We start from the raw sequence: 20,990 nt of genomic DNA, 5'->3' as shown, positions 1-20,990 counted from the left end.
CAAGAGCTTCTGCTCCCATAGGTGGATGGAAGGATTTGGACCTTAGTTAAACAGACACATTACAGATCAACCAAAGCACATTCCCCAATTCCTATGAGGACCCACTTACCAGAGCCAGTCAGTCACCTCTGGATCAAAAATAAAGAGTCAGACATTAATCAAATAATTCCTGAATTAGCTTTGCAACCTCTCAGACATTACTGATGAGCAGGGTACAAATCAGCAGTTCTCTCTCTAAATTACGCCACATGGAGTTCTCAAAAGCACTTTATATTATTCTCATTTTACACATGGAGGAGACCAAGGCACAGAAGAGACTTGGTCAGGGTTAGTTATCAGGCTGGTGGCACAACAAGTATGACAACCCAGATCCTCCATGTCACAGGCCAATACCCCACCCCATTCATTAGCTACACTGCTCGAGGGCATGACTATATTAATAGATAGAATTCTAAGGTATTGTTTCCCCCTTTGCTACTTGGTAATTCTACTCCCCCTATGTGAAACTTCTTTTAAGTGCCAGGTAGGAAGTGGAAAATTGAAATATTTGTAACCTAAAACAAAATAAAAAAAAAAGTTTTGCCTCATTTTAACTTTTGCAATAAAAAAAAATAATTGTCCAAGGCTACATGCTCCTTCCCCACCCCCCGCTTCTTTACAAAATATACTCAATAATTATTTTGGTCAAAACAGGTTGAGGTACTCTAATGCTCATACATTTCATTGTCAAAGCAATGTGCTCGGTATTGTTGAATGAAGAATAAGTTTTGATTGATAAAAATAATCAGGTTTGAAAAGACACTGACCTATTTGAGAACAAATGCTATGCACATTTTTTATTCAACTAGAAATATTCAAGAATTTTTTGAAATCTCAGCATACATTTTGAAACTAAATTGGGAAGGAACTAGGAAAGAAAAGAAGTGCTGAATTCCCTTTGCCTCAAAATAATTTTTTCAAAAGTGAGAGTGACTTCAGAGCATAGATCCCATTAAATTCCTATGAGACTTTGGCTCCTAAATTAATTTGAAAACAGGACTGATGTTCCTAGATTATCTAGATTCTCCTGAAATGTTCACTCAGGTCAGAATTTTAATTAGAAAAAACAAAAAACCTCACCACCCCCACCAAAAATTGTAACCAAATACTCACAAATGCTCTTCGCTCCCCTTTTTTGGCAAGCACAGATTCAAATTCAAGGTCGATGGTTATAAAATAAGCCATGGAGCTGATCTACTAGACTACATTGTATTTGGGGTTTAAAAATGAAAATTGTACAATGGAAATTCATGGGTGTTTAACTTGCAAGAGGGCTTCCACATTGTTATTAACTTCCTATTGCCCTAGTAACTAAAAAAGCCACAGCTAGCAACAGGGCCTCCTTGTGTTAGGTGCTGTAAAAACATTCATGAAGGAAGACTGAAGTGACACCCAGGCCTCATGTTAGCTCTTTACAAAGGAGTGAATTTTATTGACATACCAACAAAACTCATTGTAGCTTAGCAAAAGATACAGATACTCTTGTAGTTCAAATGTGGGAAGTTCAAGGTTTAAAGCTTATCAGGTTTTTTTAAACAAGTTTTCTATTCATTTTGCTCCATCGATGCTATTGGTTTAATTTTTACTATTTTTCTTAATGAGGAATGCAAAATCCAAGGAAAACAATTGCAACCTGGGCACATAAGGATGCCAGGTTGCAATTGCAAATAAGCACATAAAGGTTGAGCTATTTGAATAGTCAAGGAAAACAACGTAGCTTCCTCCTCACTTGGCATTTTTAGGTGGTATAGCTATGCATAAGTTATTAAAACAGCTGCCTTCAGTCAGACAGAAAGCCATAACAGTTTAGCCATCATGTATTAAAAATATAAAGTACATTGTTTCTTTACCATAAAAGTGTTATTGCTGTATATGCGATAAGATTTTATGTGCAATATGTATCATTTTTATAGCAGATGTTTCTAATTTTCCCTTCTTCACAAAATCTATTAAAAAAAAAAAGGTTGTAATTTTTAAGTGAAAAAAAAATGGCATTAGTATTCCAAAGATTAGAAATAGAACCACCAGAATGAAATTCAGGAAGAGGAAAATTAAATTAGAATAAATGAGAGGACAGAAATCAAGCTTTGACAAATATTAAGACTCCCAAAGTCTCTGAAAGAAAATGCTGGGAGCCCCATCACAAGATATATTCTTTGGAGGAGCAGCAGGGGAAACCTCCCCCCAGGTACCATTTTAAGGGGGGAGGTGTGTGGCAGGGCACTGTTGGTGCCTGCCACTTTAAGATCTGAGCCAAGCAGCCAGCAGGTGCTTGATTGTGGCAGCCATTTTAGATCCCTGGCTGCCTATATAAACAGATCAGTTCCCTACTGGCAGGGCAGGCAGTAACATTACTTAGCTGCATAGAACATTCTGGAGGTAAGGGATGAAGCTGTAGGGGATGGCTAGGAGGGTCTGGGTCCAAAACTGTACCCTGCTAGGAGTGGGTGGCCTGGTGGGAGCCCCCAGGAAATGCCAAGCCAGTGATCACCTGGTGAAAGGCAGTAAGGGGCACCTTAACCCTAGCCCTCATCTTCGGTTGGGTCTGGTAACATTGGAGGTAGTGGGGGCCAGGCATGGCAGTGGCTGCCTGAGCCCTGTGGGGTGCAAGACCCCAAGGAGGGAAAGTGGGGGCCAGGCATGGCTGTAGCCACCTGCACCCTGCGGGGTGCTAGACCCTGAGGAAAAGTAGCTGGGGTCAGGCACAGCTACAGCCACCTGACCCCACTGGGGAGGGAAATGCCATGGCCCCAAGTGAGGGGGTAGTGTGGAGCCCCAAGTGAGGGAGACAGAGATGGGTAGCTCCAAGCAAGGGGAGCAGAATATAGGAAGCACAATGACATGCTGCCCCAGGGGGGGAATGAGAGACCCTGGAACACCAGTTGTGGTGTAAGTTACCCCCAACTCCTGCAACCAGGTGGGTCACCCGCTAGTAGGGCCTGAAGGTGAACCCAGGAATGAGAATGGGGCTAGAAGCTCAGAGGCCTGATATAGAACAGCCTTGACTGGTCAATGCTGGGGCTGGGACCAGAACGGTCAGAAGGGCCAGGGGCCCACCTCAAGGGATGCCCAGAGCTGGGGGCCTGGGGTTCCAACTGGCCTTGAAGGCAAAGCCAGGGCCTGTGTGGCCAAAGGTCTAGGAGGGGACCATGCCTGAGAGGGGAAATAGTTTCAGGGACCTAAGCAGCCTGAATGAAGGTGGGGTATGCTGCTGGAATGGAGGGAACTTAGAGGGGTCTGAACTGGAGAATTCTGGGGCCCAGTTTGGGGCTGGCGAGACTAACAGCTGGATGCTATCTGCAAGGCATAGGCTGCAGTGCAGGGAATGTTACGGAGCCACAGATAGCGCCCCTGGCATTGGGGAATGAATGGGCAGCCTCCCACCTTAATGAACATCTTAACTAATTAAGAACAAGGCTTGGCAGATGAGTCGGGTGGGTGGCATGCTCAAAGACAAGTGGGGAACCTAGCACTGTGGCTAGGCAGGGAGCCCCACTTTGCCACAGTAACCTTGCAAGGACTTCTGAAGCATACTCTAGAAATCGCCTAACCATGCTTTTTCAGCAACACAAATTGGTGAAAGCTACCAATGATGAATGCAGTTCACATACTGTTATGACCACATCTGCTCCAAGCACAGGCAATGATCTGATGTTATTAAAGGGTCAAAACATTTAAATTCCTGGATTCTGTTCTCCAGAAACCTATGGGTTTGAAATGTCCAGGTCTCCAAACAAGTCTTGCAATATCCCAATTTGGATCTTCAATAAACATGCATTACTTCATCTATACCAGACCTTACCAAATCCTTCAAGTCTTTGCAGCTTCTTCCTTCTTTCCTCCATACTGTACATGCATTTTAATTTCTCCAGTCTGATTTGGCTCTTGTATCAGCCACCACTACCTTCTCCAAGATCTGGTAGTCCACAAAACATCCTTCCCTTTTTCAAACATGTCTCCACTCATACAGATAATAACCTATATGACTCTAGCCATGCCTTATGGCTATGGTGGGCAGAGACAGCCATCCCATTATGGGGGTTGCTGCAGTTAGAGAAGACCTCTTCATTAGGTAAGCAGTCCTCCTTCTTGGAACAACGAAGGGCAGCTCAGTAGCCCAGTAAGTTAATGTCTCAAGTGCATCACTTAACTGGCCTGTACGGCCTCCTCACTGACAGTACGGAGCAAGTCACTTCAGACAACGTTCAGAAAAGTTGATTAATTTTGGGTCAACTTAAGATACTTTGGGTGGATCCAAGAAGGAACTTAGGTGCCTCGGTTCCACCTGAGCCTGACTGTGATTCAGAAATTAGCTGGAAGAATACTTGCAGACCCCCAAGGGTCTGATCCAGTGGGTGCTCTCAGAGCCTACGTCCTCCTTTAAAACATGTTGGGGAAGGATGAGGGAAGGGGGAGAGTTGATTGTGTGTCTACCTTTTCTACAATAGCCTAGTCATATCTGAGTTTGAGCTGCTGATAACTCGAGTTATGTTACTAGGAGTGGCCAGTCCTCTGCACCTTTGGTGGAGAGGGAGGGAAACCAGATCTTTAATCTGTCACTTCACCCCAGTTACTATTCCACCATTTGCTGGGATACTGCTCTAAACAACCTAAGATTAATGGTTTTCCCATTAATAAAATTGGGATAATTATTTTTATCTGTACACCGAGTGCTTTGAGATTTTCCAAACAGGACTCATGGTAGAGGTGGTAGCTTTTATTAATTAGATCAACTACATTTTTGCCAAAAAAAAAAATATATCTTTAATTGCAAGCTTTCAGCATCTAAGAAAAGACTGTCCAGCACTGAATAGATATTATTGTTAAGCTCTCCTTTACATCCTGATTAAGATTAAACAAAATTACTCTATAATTCTGAAATAATCTTATATTCTTCTCAGGTTGGTGGAAGTTTCTAATGCTGTTGAGGGATGATTGGTTTCAACTCTAACAGGTAGCAGGGCTTCTACAAGAAGAGCTCAATCAGGTATATTCCCACTTTAAAACTGTTTAATAAACTAGCCTTGCTTATGATTTTGTTAGAATTATATAAAACATGAACATACAGAAGTTGTAATTTGAAAAGAATAAGGGCATCGCAGCTAACAGCCTCATGACAATAGCAAAACCTCCAAAGTTACCACTGGAAACACTTCAGGATGCAATCTGATGGCAATTTTGTTGGCCTGGTGGTAATCGCAAGTTGTATTTCCCAGCATTTCCCATGTTTTCAAAAGCTGAAAACATCAGAGCTGTGAAGTAAAGGCTGTGAGTTGCATTGTAGCAAGTCATTCATTTTACCAAATGACTTCTATAGATGTGGGCATAGCAGAGCAAGATCAGGACTGGCTTAGTATAATAAGGTCCAATTCTAAAGTTCTTACTCTTGGATAAAACTCAGAGTAAGTTTTTTTTGAATAAGGAGTCAAGGCTGTGGTGTCTCCCTCACCCACCAACAGGGAATCAAAATGTGTCCAAACCGGTCTGCTGGGGAGCTGGTCCTGGACATTCCCCCACAAATGAGTATCTTACTCCAGGTATCAGTATCTGCACATAAAAAACACATGGGGACTTTGTACCCCTGTCAAACTTTTATTCACAGGGGTAAACTCTCTAAGCAAAGGTTGAAGCGTAGTCCCATATACCTGTAATTTCTCCTCCTCATTCTGAGGAATGGGTAGGAGAGACGGACCCATGTTATTCAGCAGCTGTGGAGACTGGGACAATTGGTCCAATGGGTCACAAAAAACCTGTAGATTAAGAGTTGGGGTCTGTAGTCTCATTCACTAGGCTAAAAATCTTGCCTTCCCAGCAGAAGACAGAGAAGGGGAATTCAGAAACTTCTCCTTTGTGTGGGGATAACGCTGCGTAGATAAGGATGGAGTTCTAATTAGGGACCTTGGCATTTGGTCCTCCTTGATCAAATCTGTGTTTTGACTGAGACCAACTTGAAGTGCTTCAGGCAACCCTGGCCTGGTTTTTATAAGTGGTGATGTCAATGGAAAAAGCAGGTAACCACCTCTCCCTCCCCCCAAATAAGGCAAGAATCTAGTTTATTCCTAAAGCCACAGTTCTGGAGTTTATCCTGGTGTAAGATAAATTTAGAGCAGTGGTTCTCAACCGTTCTTTTTTTTTTAGATTCAGGGCATTCCTTGGACAATGCCCAGCTTTTCATTTTCACCTTTTTCTTTGACTATAGAAAAATAATGGAGCAATACTTCTGTGGCAAAGGACTCAGGAAGACCAAAACAGCTCAGAATACTTCCTATATGAAATGTCTGGGTTTACCTTGTGAATAACGCTTGCATATATAATACTGCTAATCTGTAGCACCCCAGAGCACCCTTAAAAGCATCTCAAGGCACCTCAGGGTGCTGTGGTACCTAGGTTGAACAAATCACTGATTTAGACTGTTTGTTTGATTTATTACTGTTAAAATTGATCTCCATTAATAATGGCCAATCACCTGCGTAAGTAATGGAGTAATTGCTAGAAGTGCAACTTGTACAAAATTAATTCGCACTGTTGGCAGGCATCTTTCTGCATTAGACCAGGGGTGCTCAACCTCTGGCCTGCAGGGCATGAGGCCTGTGCAGCCTTGGAATCCAGCTTATGGGCCTCCCCAAGGGCTGGGAAATGTGGCTGTAGGGGAGCAGTAGCTGTTAATACCATCACCCTTCCCTGCTGCCAAAATCCAAAGCCCCTCTCAATGGGTTGGAGTCAGGCCATGCCCCATTCCCTCCATGTGGCTGGATTGGGCCAGTCAGTGCCCCCCCCCTCCCCCCCAGCTGATTTGGGGGTGGCCCCTATACCCCTTTCTCTCCCTCCCAACATGCCTGAGCCATACTATGCCCCCTCCCCCACCCCTGCATAGCTGGATCAGGGCTGGGTCATGCTCCCTCCCCCCATGCAGGACCAAGTTGGGGTTGGACAAACCCCCTTTTCCCCACATGCCTGGATTGGGTTCTGCCACACTTATTCTGGGTTCTGGATTGGGTCCACCAGCCCACGCAGGGACTGGGTACTGCCCATCCAGCTTGCTAGACAAAAAGGTTGAGCATGGCTGAGTTAGACCCTTCAATGTATAAATCCCAGAATCCCCTTATCCCATTCAATGTATAAATGCCAGAATTTCCCAGCTCTGCTTCTCTTACTGCTACAGTCCAGAAGAACGTATATATCCCTAAGCTATGTATTCATTGTCATGTAATGTAGTAAGCTCCTAGTTGAAATGTTTTTTAAAACATTTACAAGTCTTAATAAATATTTTAAATAAAGTTGCAATACCAAACAGCTACATTACATCTGTTGCATGCTGAGGTACACTTAAAATCCCTTTCAGTTTCTGTGCATGAGAACATGGGCAGTCCCAAATGCAGGTGAATCCCTTCATTACATTGGGTAACAAATCTAGGTGCAGGATGGTCAACCAAGCAGAAGGGCAGCTCTTTTTGTGCATGGCAGAGCACATCCCCTGTGTAGCTTTTGCATGGGGGTAACTGTGTGCAGAGGGGAGAGCTCCCCAGGATCATCGTGCAGGAAGGTGAAGGAACCCTGTCCAGGCTGCTATAGAGCCAATGAGTAGGGTGCAGAATTTTATTTCCTCTGTCCATAGCCTGCTTATACAGGCTTCATGCAGGCCCTTATTTGTCTCTTATTAATGATCTAAAAAAATCAGCAATACTTCACTTTAATCCGGTTGGCTCTACCCCTACCCTTTACTCTCACAGACATAGTATACAGACTGGATACTGTGAGAGCACAGGTGCTGATGCTACTTGGCATGCTGGTTTCTTAAAAGTGATTGTATGCATTTGTTTTTTAAGAGACCTGTGATTCTGCTTTCTGTGGAAGGTGCTTAAAAGAAAGATAATTTTTAACACACAACCGGACAGTGACTACCTTGAATCATCCCAAGTGGAAGTGTTCCTTCACGCTATACTAGCGGCCTACAGGTTTTACACGCTTATTTCTAAGACCTTGCTACCCTCTGTTCCAGAACAGATTTCCCATTCAGACTATTAGTTGTACTGTAGCACCCAAAGGCCTCAATGAACTAGGCACTCTAGGTAGATGTAGTGAAAAACAATCCATCCAGAGTGAAAGAGGAGAAAACTACAGCAGAGACATGACAGGATTCTGTTTCCTGTGGTCACAGAGGTCAGTAATACAACCTAGGCCTCGCATTTCCCCATTCAAAGCCCTCACCACTAGAACACACTGCCTCATGATTAGGTGTAAATAAAATGAACTTTTACACCTTCAGATCATCTGAAGTCACAGCATGGACCTAAAGTGGGCACACCTAAAAGGTTAACTCCTGTTATGAAGATGCTGCAAGTTTCAGGGCTGTTCTCTGGATGTTAACACATGTGATGTCTGGGACTTCTCTAGAACTGGAAATATTTTCATATGTGTGAATCAAAAGTACAGTGGCTGCCTCCAACTGAGCTTGAAGTAGAAGTTAACACACCTGTTGCAGAGCATCTGAACTCTATCCACTCAAGTGTCACGCTTACAGCCTTGGTGTCCAATGACCCGATATTAAGAGCCTTTGTACTCTTGCACAGAATATCTCTGTACCTTGCAAGACATCCAAATTTGACACCACTGTACATCTAGGACATGTATGCTCTCTTACAACTGCAGTTAACTGGGTCATTGATTTGGCAGATCTTAGTTTCTGGAATATCTGTGCAGAGTGGTATTGGAGCCTGACTCCCACTGAACTAGAAGGATGGCTTGGTCTTGACAAGCACTGGAAAGAACTCCTAGTGCTCAAACACAGCAATTCCTGATTTTAAATAGTCTCCCTAGCCCTCCCTCCCTGCTGTAAGCATAGGCAGTTGAGATATAACTTTCTGAATGTGTATGAATAGCTGCTACTCAAAATAGTACTTGGAGAGCAAGCTGGTAAAAAGACATCACTGTCAGAACACCAGTGCAGCTAAACAGCCCTGGTGAGCTTCTATTACTAACATGTTATTAGAAAATACTGTCCTTCTTGCTGTAGTTCTAAAACAGATCCCTTTTCTACCTGTTTCAAGTGGCATGCTCAGTTTTCATAGCATTTTCCTTATAACAAGGAATTAAAAAAAATCAGTTTCAAAGTTCTCATACATGCATATGCAGACATACATTTTCAGATATGCTTACATGCAGGTAAGCTGGTGCTGCGTTTAGGAACACAGGGCTGAAGTGACCTCCAGTCTTCTCCATCTGCAGACAACCACTTTCTCCAGAAGATTCAAATCTTCACATACAATCACAAGGCAGAAAACCAGATGCACTAAGAAAACCCTTCCACATGCCATGGGTAAAAGAAGGAGAGATAATGGTATCCCCCTCAGAAGCCCGTGGCATTTATGAAAAGAAAATATTCTTTTCTGGCTTGTTCAGGTGATCAGTAAAACCCTGAAACATAAGATTACCAGATACCTACCACAATGTAAGACAGTTAGCTCTAGATCCCACCATGAGGATTAAAAACAGTTCCACATCTCTCTCAAACTGTTGAAACCAGGCTTTGATCCTGAAAGCTCTTCTTGTGGGAAGCAGAGAGGGTCCTATATTTTATTACTGGCAATTCAACTAAACACTTTTCAAAGTAGAAACAAATGAATACATCTACAGCAAACCAATAAAGAGATCTTCAAGCTGTTAATACACTTAACTCAAAATATATAGAAATAGTACTACAGTAGTATAGAAAAAGCAGCAGTATAGGACAGAAACAGATATGACCAAATCAGATATCACAAATAAGAAAAAACAAGCCCATAATCAGGCTGACAAAGGGAAGTTGTTGTTCTAGTCAAGTTAAAGCTACAAATCCATCTCAAACAACAAGACAGGAAAGCATGAAATGGTCATGCCTATATGTTTCCAAAATGAATACTAGCACTGTAAGGTAAAGCATATTAATTAAATCACTGAGAAACATGTAAAAGCGGAAACCTCAATAATAACTTACTTTCAGAAAGTATTCAGTTGTAGTTTTTTCAAACCAAATATTTTCTCTTTACTTACCAACATGATCAGAAGGTTCATATTCTACAAAACTCCAAGAGATACTCGATACAAGACAGTGTATCTATCCCTCCTCCATTTTATCAATAGCAATCCTTGAAACTTGAGCAAAGGTGTGACCCCCAGGAGTCATTAAGGAAACAGCTGTGTTTCCCTAGCCTGGCCTGATTAGGCTGACAAAGGGCAGCTGCGCTGACAGTCAACAGAAACAAGCAGATCCTGAGAACCTGATCACTGGATCAGAAGGCTCCTTTAAATTAAACAAAACCAAAGCAAAAAAGCATATATAGACCAGACAAACATTTTCTCATTTTAATTTGATTGTATTGGTTAAACAGCCTGAGAATGATGCATGGCTGTGTAATGTGCTGTTTTCTTTCAGTTGCTTAAAAATCTGATTATGTGCAAAGCCTGCAGGAAAGCAGTATGAAAAGATTTTCCCTTTTTTTAATGTTTCCCTTTGCAAAAATCAACTGAGGTGTGAAAAATAAGAGAGTTTTCTTTTAAGGCTACATGCTATTTTGGCTTAGTATAATACTGAGGGTTCTCTAGGATTCTGTGGTCAACCATGAGATTGTCAAACCCAGGATGCAGACAAAGAGTTAAAGCACTTCAAAATTATAGCACTTCATAGCTGATCCATTGTAACTGTTTTATCTGCTTGCTCTCTATTGCCTTCTAAGTGGGAGTTAAACTTCTGTAACCTAAAGCAGGTTTCATTCAGATTTAAAGTGACATTGAGCTCCACTGTACCTGTACTGGAGTAGACAGAGGAAACAGCCCGTACCTGTTCCCTGTAATCATTCAGCTAATACCTGTTCCCAGGTGCATCTACATAAGACATTTACTGCACAGTAGACTAATTAGCTTCACAGGAAACATCTCAGTGCCTCTACAGGCAGGGCTATTAGGTTGGAGTAAACTAATACACTTTGCAGCAGGGTAGTACTTGTAAATCCAAGTACTATCCTGCTGAGGAGCTTTTTACTCTGCAGCAGCATACGTGTAGATGCTGACACAGCTGGCTAGGGCATGCGGATGTGTCAGTGTGGGGGCTGCCTGCCAGCTAGCCCCACACTGGAGCACCCTTGTGCTCTAGCCAGCTCCTCTGCAGCACATTGAGCCAAGTAAGAGCAGCCGCCAGCTGGCAGGAGGGCCCCTGCCAGTCAGGACTGTGCACCCTGGCTCAATATGCTGCAGTCTTAAGCACCGGTGTAGATGCAGGTCCCGGAAACAATAACCTGCAGTGTGATAAGCACTGGAGTTTATTACGTAGCACTAATATGCATGGTAGACATGTGGTTCCCCCCCCCCCCCGAGTAATAAGTACCTCTCCTCACATATAAAATGGCTTGATGTTGTTTTTCTATGGCCTAGTAGCAACACTTTTCTCCTACCAACCCAGAAAGCCTCGCAGGATCTACCAAGAGCAAAACAGTGGCCAGAAGAATGCAGGAGGAAAAAGAAGCGGTACACAGGATGATAGGGAAATGTTGTTTGCAAGCCAAGAGTCAAGAGTTAGAGAAAAGGGAAGAGAGAAACATATGAGTTAAGTGATATGACTGAACGTCAAGGACAGTGATGGGGTAAATAACAGGAAGGGAAAAGAACTATTTAAGTTAAAGGACAATGTTGGCATAAGAACAAGCATGTACAAATAAATACAGGGCAGAAAGAAGAAGTTTACTAATCACCAGAGTAATCAAGTGCTGGAACAGTCCTCCAAAAAAAGAGAGAGAGGAAGTAAACCCCTCCCCGCCCCTCCCAAACTATTTTTAGATAGATAGAGCCTGATTAGTTTATGAGTGGACTTATATGATATGGCTGCCTTCCAGCACTCTGTAGACTGGACATGATGACCCATCAGGAGGTAACCTTTCAGTCCTATGTTACTAGCTTATGAGAAGGAGAGGACTTTGTTACATTGCCCCTGCCAGGATCTTTTTGTATTTTTATCCAAATCTTTAACAAAAGAGGTGTTCGTTATTGGGCTGTGGTTAAAATAATATAGGAAGATACTACAATTGTTAATATGCGTGCACACGTTCAAATGACCTAGGAGAATTATCTTGGATTTGTTCTCCTGGTAGAAAAACTTACCTGAAGAAGTCTGAGCAGACAATCAAATAAGGAGTCTCTGAAGGACAGAGAACTTGCAATGCTATTGCTGCACAACCAGGAAACCTTGTGCATTAATCTTAGCATGCTCTGCGGGCTCAATCTGCCTGGCAACAAATGACAGTGGTGCACAGAGTGGCCTGATTGGCTGACCCAGACTGCTCAGTGTCAGCTTGTGTCTCCTTGAAGCACAATATGGGATTGTGAAGGGGCATATTCTGCTTCCAGCTGGGATGGAGTTGTAGGGTACGTCCAGATGTGCGTGGATGTTTGGTTCCCTGGGGACAAGGAGCAGTGCTGCACCTTGCACCACTGCTTCTTGTCCCTGGGGAATGCCTGTGCCACACACGCTTTGGCGTGCAGCAAGTTGCCCTGTGTCACACTGTGCTGACCCCAGCAGCCTTACCTAGGGTCCTGGAGGCTGCCCAGAACTGCAGCCATGGAGATCCTGCTGGGCAGAGCCTGGCCAGCAGCTGCAGCATAGTTTGGAGCTGCCCAACTCTGCTTTTTAGCAGCGTGTGCTGCCCACGGGTGTGCTGCTTCAGGGTTTTTTTTCCATGTTGGTTTTTTTTTTCACCCTGGGGTAAAAAAAAAAAATGGGGAAAAAAAACCCAGAGCAGCACCTGGTCAGGCAGCATGTCCTTGCAGCACAGAGAACTCTGGACTGTGTGGCATCTGGTGCTGCAAACGTGTTTGCAGTGTCACATACCACACGACCATGCTTGTCTGGATGTGCCTGTAGAGTCCAGCCCCAGGAAGACACTGTCTTGCAAGGGAAGTGGAAATCACTGTAAATTAATGAAAGATCCTGCGGATCCTGAAAACTCCTAGTGCCTCCTTTTATGCTGCCTGCATACTGAGCGGTAATTTTCCTGTAAAGCTGAGAGAATAAAAGCCTACACAACCATATAACTTCCCCACTTTCATTGCCTTTCTTCTTTCTCAACCCTTGTATATCTCTTTCCTAAACTCTCAATTCTCTTTACTAATTTTCTCTCTTCAACTACCCCTCAAGTCACACCCTTCATTTTCCGTTGAGTCGCTCTCTCTAAAGTTCTTATTCTCTATTCCTTGTCCCTAAATGTTTATTCACACTTCCCTGCATCTCCATTTCCTCTTCTACCCGCTCTATTCTCTCTGACTTCCTCGTCTGTAAGCACTGTATTGAGTTCCACCTTAGATTCCCCATGTCTTTTCTCTGTGTTCGCTATCTCATTGAAGCTGTGAAGTCTTCATTGCTCTCTGCATCAGCTCATAAATTCCTGAAACAGACCTTCTGCTCCCCAGAGATACTGATTTTTTTAACCTTTACAATTAGCTCTAGCCTCTCTGCTCAGTATAGACAGTTTTCCTGTCTTTCTCAGATTTCCTTCACACTTCTGTTCTCCTTCAAGTTCTCTTTAATCTCTGCTTCCATAGCTACATTTTCCAAATTCCACGTACGGAATACATCCTATGTACTGCTTCCTCCCCATCCCTGAGATCCAGTTATTTGCCCACCTGTCTTGTCTTTCTCTGTAGATTGTGGGCTCTACTGGGCAGAGATCACAACTTCTTGTTTATCTGGAAAGCACTTTTCGTGTCCTTGTCATAAACTAAATGTTTTTCCAGAATCATGCACAAGCCATGGCTCTTTCTGTTGCTGTAGCAAGATCCTCCTCACCAAGGAGTCGGCAAACAAGCATGTACTCCATAGTCTGCACTTCACTGCATTCACATGTATTCATCTAATTAGAGTAGCCCCATTTGATCACGTTTGTTTTTGATTTTCCAGTTCGCATGTGCAGGTGATTCAGGTATTGCCATGTTGGCTAATCTTGATTGCCCTTCTTGGGAGGTCCTCCTGGGGTCCCAGGTCCATTTCAGAGCACCTGATTTTATGTAATCTTTCCTTCTATAACCTCAGTTGCACTGTCAGCTGTCGTGTCCAACTGTGCAACCCTAGTCACAAAACTCTTGCATTTTAAGCTATTTAGTTACTTCTGGGTGACCATAGAATGGATGCCTGAGGTCTTCCATCTGCCATGATCTTTCTTTTTGACTTGCAACCTTTCTTCTGCTATCAGGTGGTACAATGTCAGTCAGTAAGTACAGGCTATCCTTTGGTGTTGGCTTTAGACATCCTGTTGTTTCATGACATCTGTTGTTTAGAACTGGGTCTAGTCTCTTGGCATAAGCTGATTGTTCTCGTACTGGACATGCATAGTCTGCAGTGGAGTAACACAAGGCGATAGCAGTGGTTCATAATGTAGCTCGGTTAGCTCCCCACTTTGAGGTGACCAACTTTTGAAGTATGTTGTTGTGGGCACTGGCTTTCCCTTTCATCTTCTCTACATGTGCTTTGAAGGGAAGTGAAGGGAAGTAAGCACTGAACATTTTTAGCTGAACTGACCACGAACAAATAATAAAGGCCACAATACAAACATGCATGACATAAGCATGGGTTACTCAAGTCTGTCAATAAAATTGAAAATTGTTTTTAAATTAAAGAGTTTTTCTGTTACTTTATTTAAAAAAACACTTTGAAATTCAGTAATCCCCCAAAATAAAAAAGTTTGCCATGACCATTTAGTTCTACTTGGATCAAATATTGTAATTGTTTCTAGATCTAGGTCCTAGAATAAGAACAGTCTATTTTAAAATATTAAAGCAAAAGCTGAGTTAAGCTCATATGTTAGCAATTTAATACGAATGTTTCCAACATATTGCATACAAGAAACTATTTTAAATAACATTAATATAAACTAACAAAAGCTAAGTCACCTAAAGTCAAAGTAATATTTCATCTTTATTTCACATAATTAGAAGACACAACAATATGTATGATCTTTTCCAATCAAGTAGATATTCATAATTTTAAGGAAAAACTTACGTAATTTTTTTTTTTAAAAACAAGGATGTCAAAAGACAGGCACCTAAATGCATTTTTAGGCATCAGAGTCACTAACTTAATCTTCAAAATTGCAAACACCCTGAATTTCCATGAACATGCAAGTGCTTCTAAAAAGGCTGACTGCTTTTAAGAAACTTAAAGCCCAACCCTATAAACACTTATTTATATGCATAAGTTCATACATTTGAGTAGTCCCATTACTATCAATGGGAAAACTCATATGCAGAACATCCTCTACAATAAATGTTGTCAGGGCAGGGCTATTGAATTTAGGTGACTAATTTTAGGTCTCCAATTTTAAAATGTTTAGCTAGAGCATGTTTTATAATTAACCAGATTTTTTTGTAGAATTGTGTATTTACGATGTGCACTTTAAGTGACAGAATCAGTTCTGTCCCTGAACTATAGTCAGTTTTTTACATAAGTATTTACCCAGTTTAATGCATGTACATTTCAATGTACCAATTAGAGTAATCACTTGACAAACTTAATATTTCAAATAATGAGGAATGCAAATATTTAAAAAATAATTCCGCCCAGTAATTTCTCTTTCTCTGGGACATATTATGCCAAGAGTTTTTAAGCAGAAATATCAAATGACAACAACAGAGACTTTTGCTTAAAAGCAGATGACAAAATCTGGCCCCATATTTTTAAAAGATTTTATGTAATTTTAAAAAATTCATATCACTTAAAAAAATTGAGATGCAACATAATCTCATAAACCTCCAAGTTTCAATTCAGGCAAATACTTTAAACTGAATTAACCTATATAAGTAGATTATTTTAATGGAAGTATTGACAACCCTAAAGTATATCAAATGTCAATGTCAAGACACTATCAATAATATCGATATTAGAAACTTCTTTTCCATTGACAAATGCAAACACATTTTTCAGCCAAAAAGAAACTTTGTTTTTCTATCTTATATCCAGTAATACAGATCAGGTCCATATCATGCTATTTGTTTTTGGTTATGTGTTTAGGCTAATAAGTTACGTGGCCAAAAGAAACTGAGAATGGCCCAATCTTGCAAACATTTTCATACGTGTTTAATATGAAATATGCAAGTCATCCCATTGATGTACATGAAATCATCTAAGCATGTGACTACCCATTTCAGGATCAGGGCCAATGTTGAATAATCAACAAAAATCATTATTCCTCATGTACAGCTTGCAGCAACTGGAGAAATTCACTCTAAAAATAGCAGTTAGGAACATATCATCAGGTGGTATCTGTGTCTGTGAATGATTTTGGATCAGTGAACTTCTTTGGATTGTGATTTGAAATATGTACCCAATTTATGAGGGGAGAAAGACAGGCCAAGCCACTGACCTGCTGTTGATCCCCTTCATTAGTAAGTGGGCAATCAAAGAAGTTCTACTTTACATTATATGAAATGAATTATTTTTTTCTTTTCTTTTTTTAAAGGTGTTCTCTTAATAAAAAAAAATTGGCAGAAGATTGTTTGCCATGTCTTTTTATCTGGTTATATGTTTTCAACTAGCAGCACTTTTGGTGTGAAAATCTGAAGTACCTTTCTGATTCTTGTTCCTCTTAGTAGTTTAAAAAAAACACAAGACAAAACAGACCCCAAAATCTCATCATTTAAGGCCATTTAATATCTGTACTGACTTAAAATACTCATATTAAACGGACCAATTGTGGTGGCATTCACTGAAGTGGAATGGTAAACAGTTATCTCCTATTTTTCCTCCCAATCTGGTAGGAAAATTAGCATGTCCATATGTATAATTAATCTCCAACATCCCCATCCTTATCACCAATTTGCCATAGGAAGTGAAAACTTATGGCTAATAAGGCTGTTCCGAGTAGATCTCCCAACGCAGTAAGGTAAGGAATGGAAAAACTGTCGGGATCTTTTCCTTTTTTCCAGAAATGGTGCACCATCCAGTCAGCAATCCATAACAGGGTGAATACCTGTGATATAACATTAAAGATTAAAATTATTAAAGGATATTAGATACAATATATTTTGTATTATTAAAGTATACTAAATAAAGAATAAGAGCCAACAGAATTACGTATAATAGTACTTAACACTATGGAATATACATTTTTCAAAAAGTAATATGTCCATAAATAGATTAATTCCTGATGGAAAAAGGAAGGTACAGAGAGAGAGAGAGGGACAGAGAGAAAAAATCAGCTGAAGTATCACAAAAAGTTGGCCATTGGTGGTAATGTCACTAATTCACCAATGTTTTGTTTGATGAAGTCTAATTAAAAATGCATGTACACTTATTGTATGGAACTGCATTCTAGGTTTTTTATAACATATGTGGTATTTTCAGAAGTGCGCAACACTGATCTAACTCCTGTCCAGTGAAAGAAGCACTTGGAATTGGCTTAACTTTGTTCTTATGGTCTTCAACCCAAGTCAGCTCAATGTGGATGTGAAACCAGTGGCGCAACTGGGGGAAGGGCAATAGGGGCGACTGCCCCAGGCGCTGACTTGGTAGGTGGTGAAAAAGAAATGGCTACTGTTGGCTGTCATTATGTTTGTGATTGCTGCGGCAGCTGCAAATTTCTGCTTCTACTTTGCCCCAGGTGCCCAGCTGCATCCCTGCACTGCTGTGTGAAGCTATGTACTGTTGATCCTTACAACATAAATATCACACTTACAGACATGACTTAAGAAGCGCTGAGCATGTGATAAGCTCACTGAACTGTAGTAGGGGTTTTGAATATTCAGCATGTTAAAGTTACACCATTTATATCATTAGAGCTGACAACAATGGCTAAGGGTATGTTGAGATGGCATGGTCAGTGGTTATTAAAGGGTGCTAGCATGGGGTACAAGATGCCCAAAAACTCCTATTTCCAGAAGTTCAAAATGACATTCTAGAAGGAAAGAGAACTGCAAAGTCACAATTGTCTCATTGGTGTTAGTAATCAAAAATGTTCCCAGTTTCTGTCCTTTTTTCTTAACATCCTAACAGTTTGTCCTACAGTGCAACAATATTTTCAATAAAAAATTTTGAGAAACACTGAAAACCAAACGTTGGAGAGCTGGTTAATGATAAAATTACTGAATGCTACAATGGATGCTGGCCTGACATTTAGAGAGCAAATGGCAAGGCTGGGCTGAAGGCAGAACTGCTATATAAATCTAGATCTAATGTGAAATTCAAGAGCATTGGTCAGATCCATGGTTCTCAACCTTTTTAAACTCAAGGCATGCCATGGAAAATGCCAGATTTCAGTTTTCACTGGGTTTTTTTTTTACTACAGAATAATGATAGAGTAATTTTTCTGCTGAGAAGAACTCAGAAAGACCATGACAGATCATAATGCGCTTAATGCTGTGACCTCCAGCTGTGGTGAAATCTCTGGGCTTATCTTGTGACTCGTGTTTGCACACCACAGCACCCTGGTTGAGAATCAGCATGTTAGATCAAGGGCATTGTCATCCAGATACAAAGAAACAAGAAGAATGAATGTATGTGGTATGAAGTACCAATTTTAACCCTGGTGTAATTGGGTTCAATTTTGTGGGTTCTAGGAAAGCTGTACTCTTACACCAGGTTTGAATTATTTTATCCCAAACATTATGTTAAAAAATGTCACTCATATCTGCAAATGAGTTAACACCTAAAAGAGGCAATCTTAATATGTACTGATCATTAATCCAGTTCAAAGAGGGATTTATTATTTAATATTCTAACACTGAATGAATTTCAGGCTCACTGGCATGACATGGCATAAGAGAAGTGGAAGAAAGCATACGGATTTGAGTCTCTATTTCCTTTTGTCATGTCAGAGGGAGCTGCTTGGACTGAAATAAACATTCATAAAATCTGACTTTTTAGCTATTTAGACCTTTAGGAATTATGATTTATCAGTTTGGTCAGGTACAAAAAAATCTATTATATATGTTGAAAAATTCTGTGTAGCACAAAAAAGATAAAAGTTATATAATTCATTGTATTTTACTGAATATATATAGTTTTTAAATTAGAACCAAAAGCATATAAAATGTATCCTGCCAGTTGCTGGCATATTGACTCAAGGCTCTCAAGAACTTTTAATGAAATTATCTACATTAAAAATATAGAAAATATCACAATACTGAATATAAATGACTAGATGTTATAAAATAATTATCTCTAAAACAAAAATTAAATCTCTTGTAACAAATAATTAAATTCATGCTTTGCTCTACAAAAGCATATTTTAAAATTATAAACCTGTTAAGTTCTTTTTTTTTTTCAAATGACCAAATATTCCCCTGTTCTTTCTTTATGAAATATGCATAACTTATTTATATAAACATGTCTTCTGAAAAGGCAACTCTGTAGTCTAAGCTAATTATGCATGTGCTAGATGTGCTGACTGGAATCCAAACAAGTATATTGAAAGTAGATGTTTTCTTTGGAAGACTATCTCAGATTCTTTGAGTCAGCTCCTTCTTCTATCACAGACAAAAACAGTCTGTATAGAGATATGCATTAACATCCCTTTACAGGTCCTACACAGAAGACTCCATAACTTAAAAACCAGCGATAGTTGTATGTATTCAGGAACTCTTCTGAAATCAGTTTTTACTGTATTAAAAAATACAGTGCACAATGTACTTCTCTAATTTAAAGAGCCAAGAACACCAAATTGGCTCTGTCAGTGGCTGCAGACGTTTTGGACCAAAAGACTACTGTCAGTCCTTTACATTTCTCATGGACCATAACACATCCATATCAAACTTTTAACTGAAAAAGAGTTGAGGGTCTTGATGAAATCTAAAGACAGCTCAGCATGATAGGCCATCAACAATCTGTAAAACACAGTTTGGGAACCACTGGTCAATACATTTCCTATTGTAAAATACCTGGGCAATTTAAACTTGGGGAGAAAAGCAGTGCAAATAATCTGGGAATTAAGGTCTTTGAATGAACCTGAATAATTGCTCTTGGAGGAATTAAGTCATGTGGGCACAATACAGTACAGTCGCATCATATGCGCATTTAACTTGTGCAAATTCAACTTTACACGGGGTAGGAGGGGGGGCGGGGCTTCAGTTTGCGGCAGCAGCGGTAGGTTTTGGCAGCGTGGTGGTGGCTCAGCAGCACGCAGCCATCCCTCCCACCACTCCATGCTACACTGCTGCCCTCAGCTGCACAGCTCCAAGCACGGCCCTGTGGCGGCGGCAAGAGGTTTTGGAAGCAGAGGCAGTCACCACTAGTCAAATCGCTGGCGATTTGACTACGCACGATTTTTGCCTTACGCGATGACCTCAGAACCTATCCCCTGTGTAAGTTGCAACATGCCTGTATATAACCCAGCAATGCAAACAGCATTACACAACTTGCTATACTTCACTTGTGATGAACTATGAATTGCAGCTTGCTCTGCTGTTGAATGACTTGTCAGCTGTATGATGGCACTTGCCATAGAGCAGGGGTCAACCTTTTTGGATCAGTGTTCCCCCGGCAGCTGGGTGTGGATCAGTATACCCCCAACGGCAGGATGTGGAGTGGGGTGGCGAGGGGTGTGTGGCGTGCAGCCGGACACGGCACGGGGTGGGAGAGCATGGTGGGTGCCAAGTCCAAGCTTCCCTCATCCCCCATGTCCAGCCTGGCTGGCAGTGCCTGCACAGCAGTGCAGGATGGTGTGTGGTGGCACACTGTCCCCACCCACCCACCCACGTGTACCCCCTATGGCCTTTTCAAGTACGCTTGGGGGTATACATACCCCCAGCTAACAACCCCTGCCATAGAGCTAACATTGAAACTTAATGACACCTTAGGATTGTTGTCATCTTTATTTTTTGGAGGAAAAGTAGTACTTCTCTGATGCTTGAGGATTTACAGATCATGCTTTGGAGATGGATGACTGGATGCAGACCAAAGCCCTGATGTAAGTGGGGAAGTGGATAACCTGGAGGAAGTA

The 20,990-nt window shown here is 41.2% G+C and overlaps 2 protein-coding genes and 1 long non-coding RNA gene across 4 annotated transcripts in view; 1 reads left to right on the top strand and 2 right to left on the bottom strand.

Annotated features, from left to right (window-relative positions):
- Positions 1–11,238, bottom strand: part of LOC132250144 (uncharacterized) — a 76,032-nt gene extending 64,794 nt beyond the window's left edge. The window contains exon 1 of the mRNA XM_059726436.1: positions 10,069–11,238. The gene's annotated coding sequence lies outside the window, so the exon portion shown is untranslated. The remainder of the gene's footprint in view (positions 1–10,068) is intronic.
- The window catches only part of LOC109283610 (uncharacterized), a 72,027-nt gene continuing 53,176 nt past the window's right edge, over positions 2,140–20,990 (top strand). Inside the window, exons 1-3 of one of the 2 annotated variants that reach the window (XR_009461743.1) lie at positions 2,148–2,418; positions 4,941–5,026; positions 6,239–8,127. This is a non-coding gene — a long non-coding RNA (uncharacterized LOC109283610). Of the gene's footprint in view, positions 2,419–4,940; positions 5,027–6,238; positions 8,128–20,990 lie in introns of those variants that run through there. The other variant, XR_009461744.1, reaches the window with a different exon arrangement.
- SLC41A2 (solute carrier family 41 member 2) overlaps positions 14,848–20,990 on the bottom strand; it is a 98,904-nt gene continuing 92,761 nt past the window's right edge. The window contains exon 11 of the mRNA XM_006272980.4: positions 14,848–17,024. Coding sequence (XP_006273042.1) covers positions 16,839–17,024 — 186 coding nt within the window. The 3' untranslated portion in view covers positions 14,848–16,838. The remainder of the gene's footprint in view (positions 17,025–20,990) is intronic.

Source organism: Alligator mississippiensis, chromosome 4 (genome assembly GCF_030867095.1).
Source record: "Alligator mississippiensis isolate rAllMis1 chromosome 4, rAllMis1, whole genome shotgun sequence".
NCBI lineage: Eukaryota > Metazoa > Chordata > Crocodylia > Alligatoridae > Alligator > Alligator mississippiensis.
The sequence above is the reverse complement of the archived record's forward strand: the minus strand, read 5'-3'. Positions and strand labels throughout refer to the sequence as shown.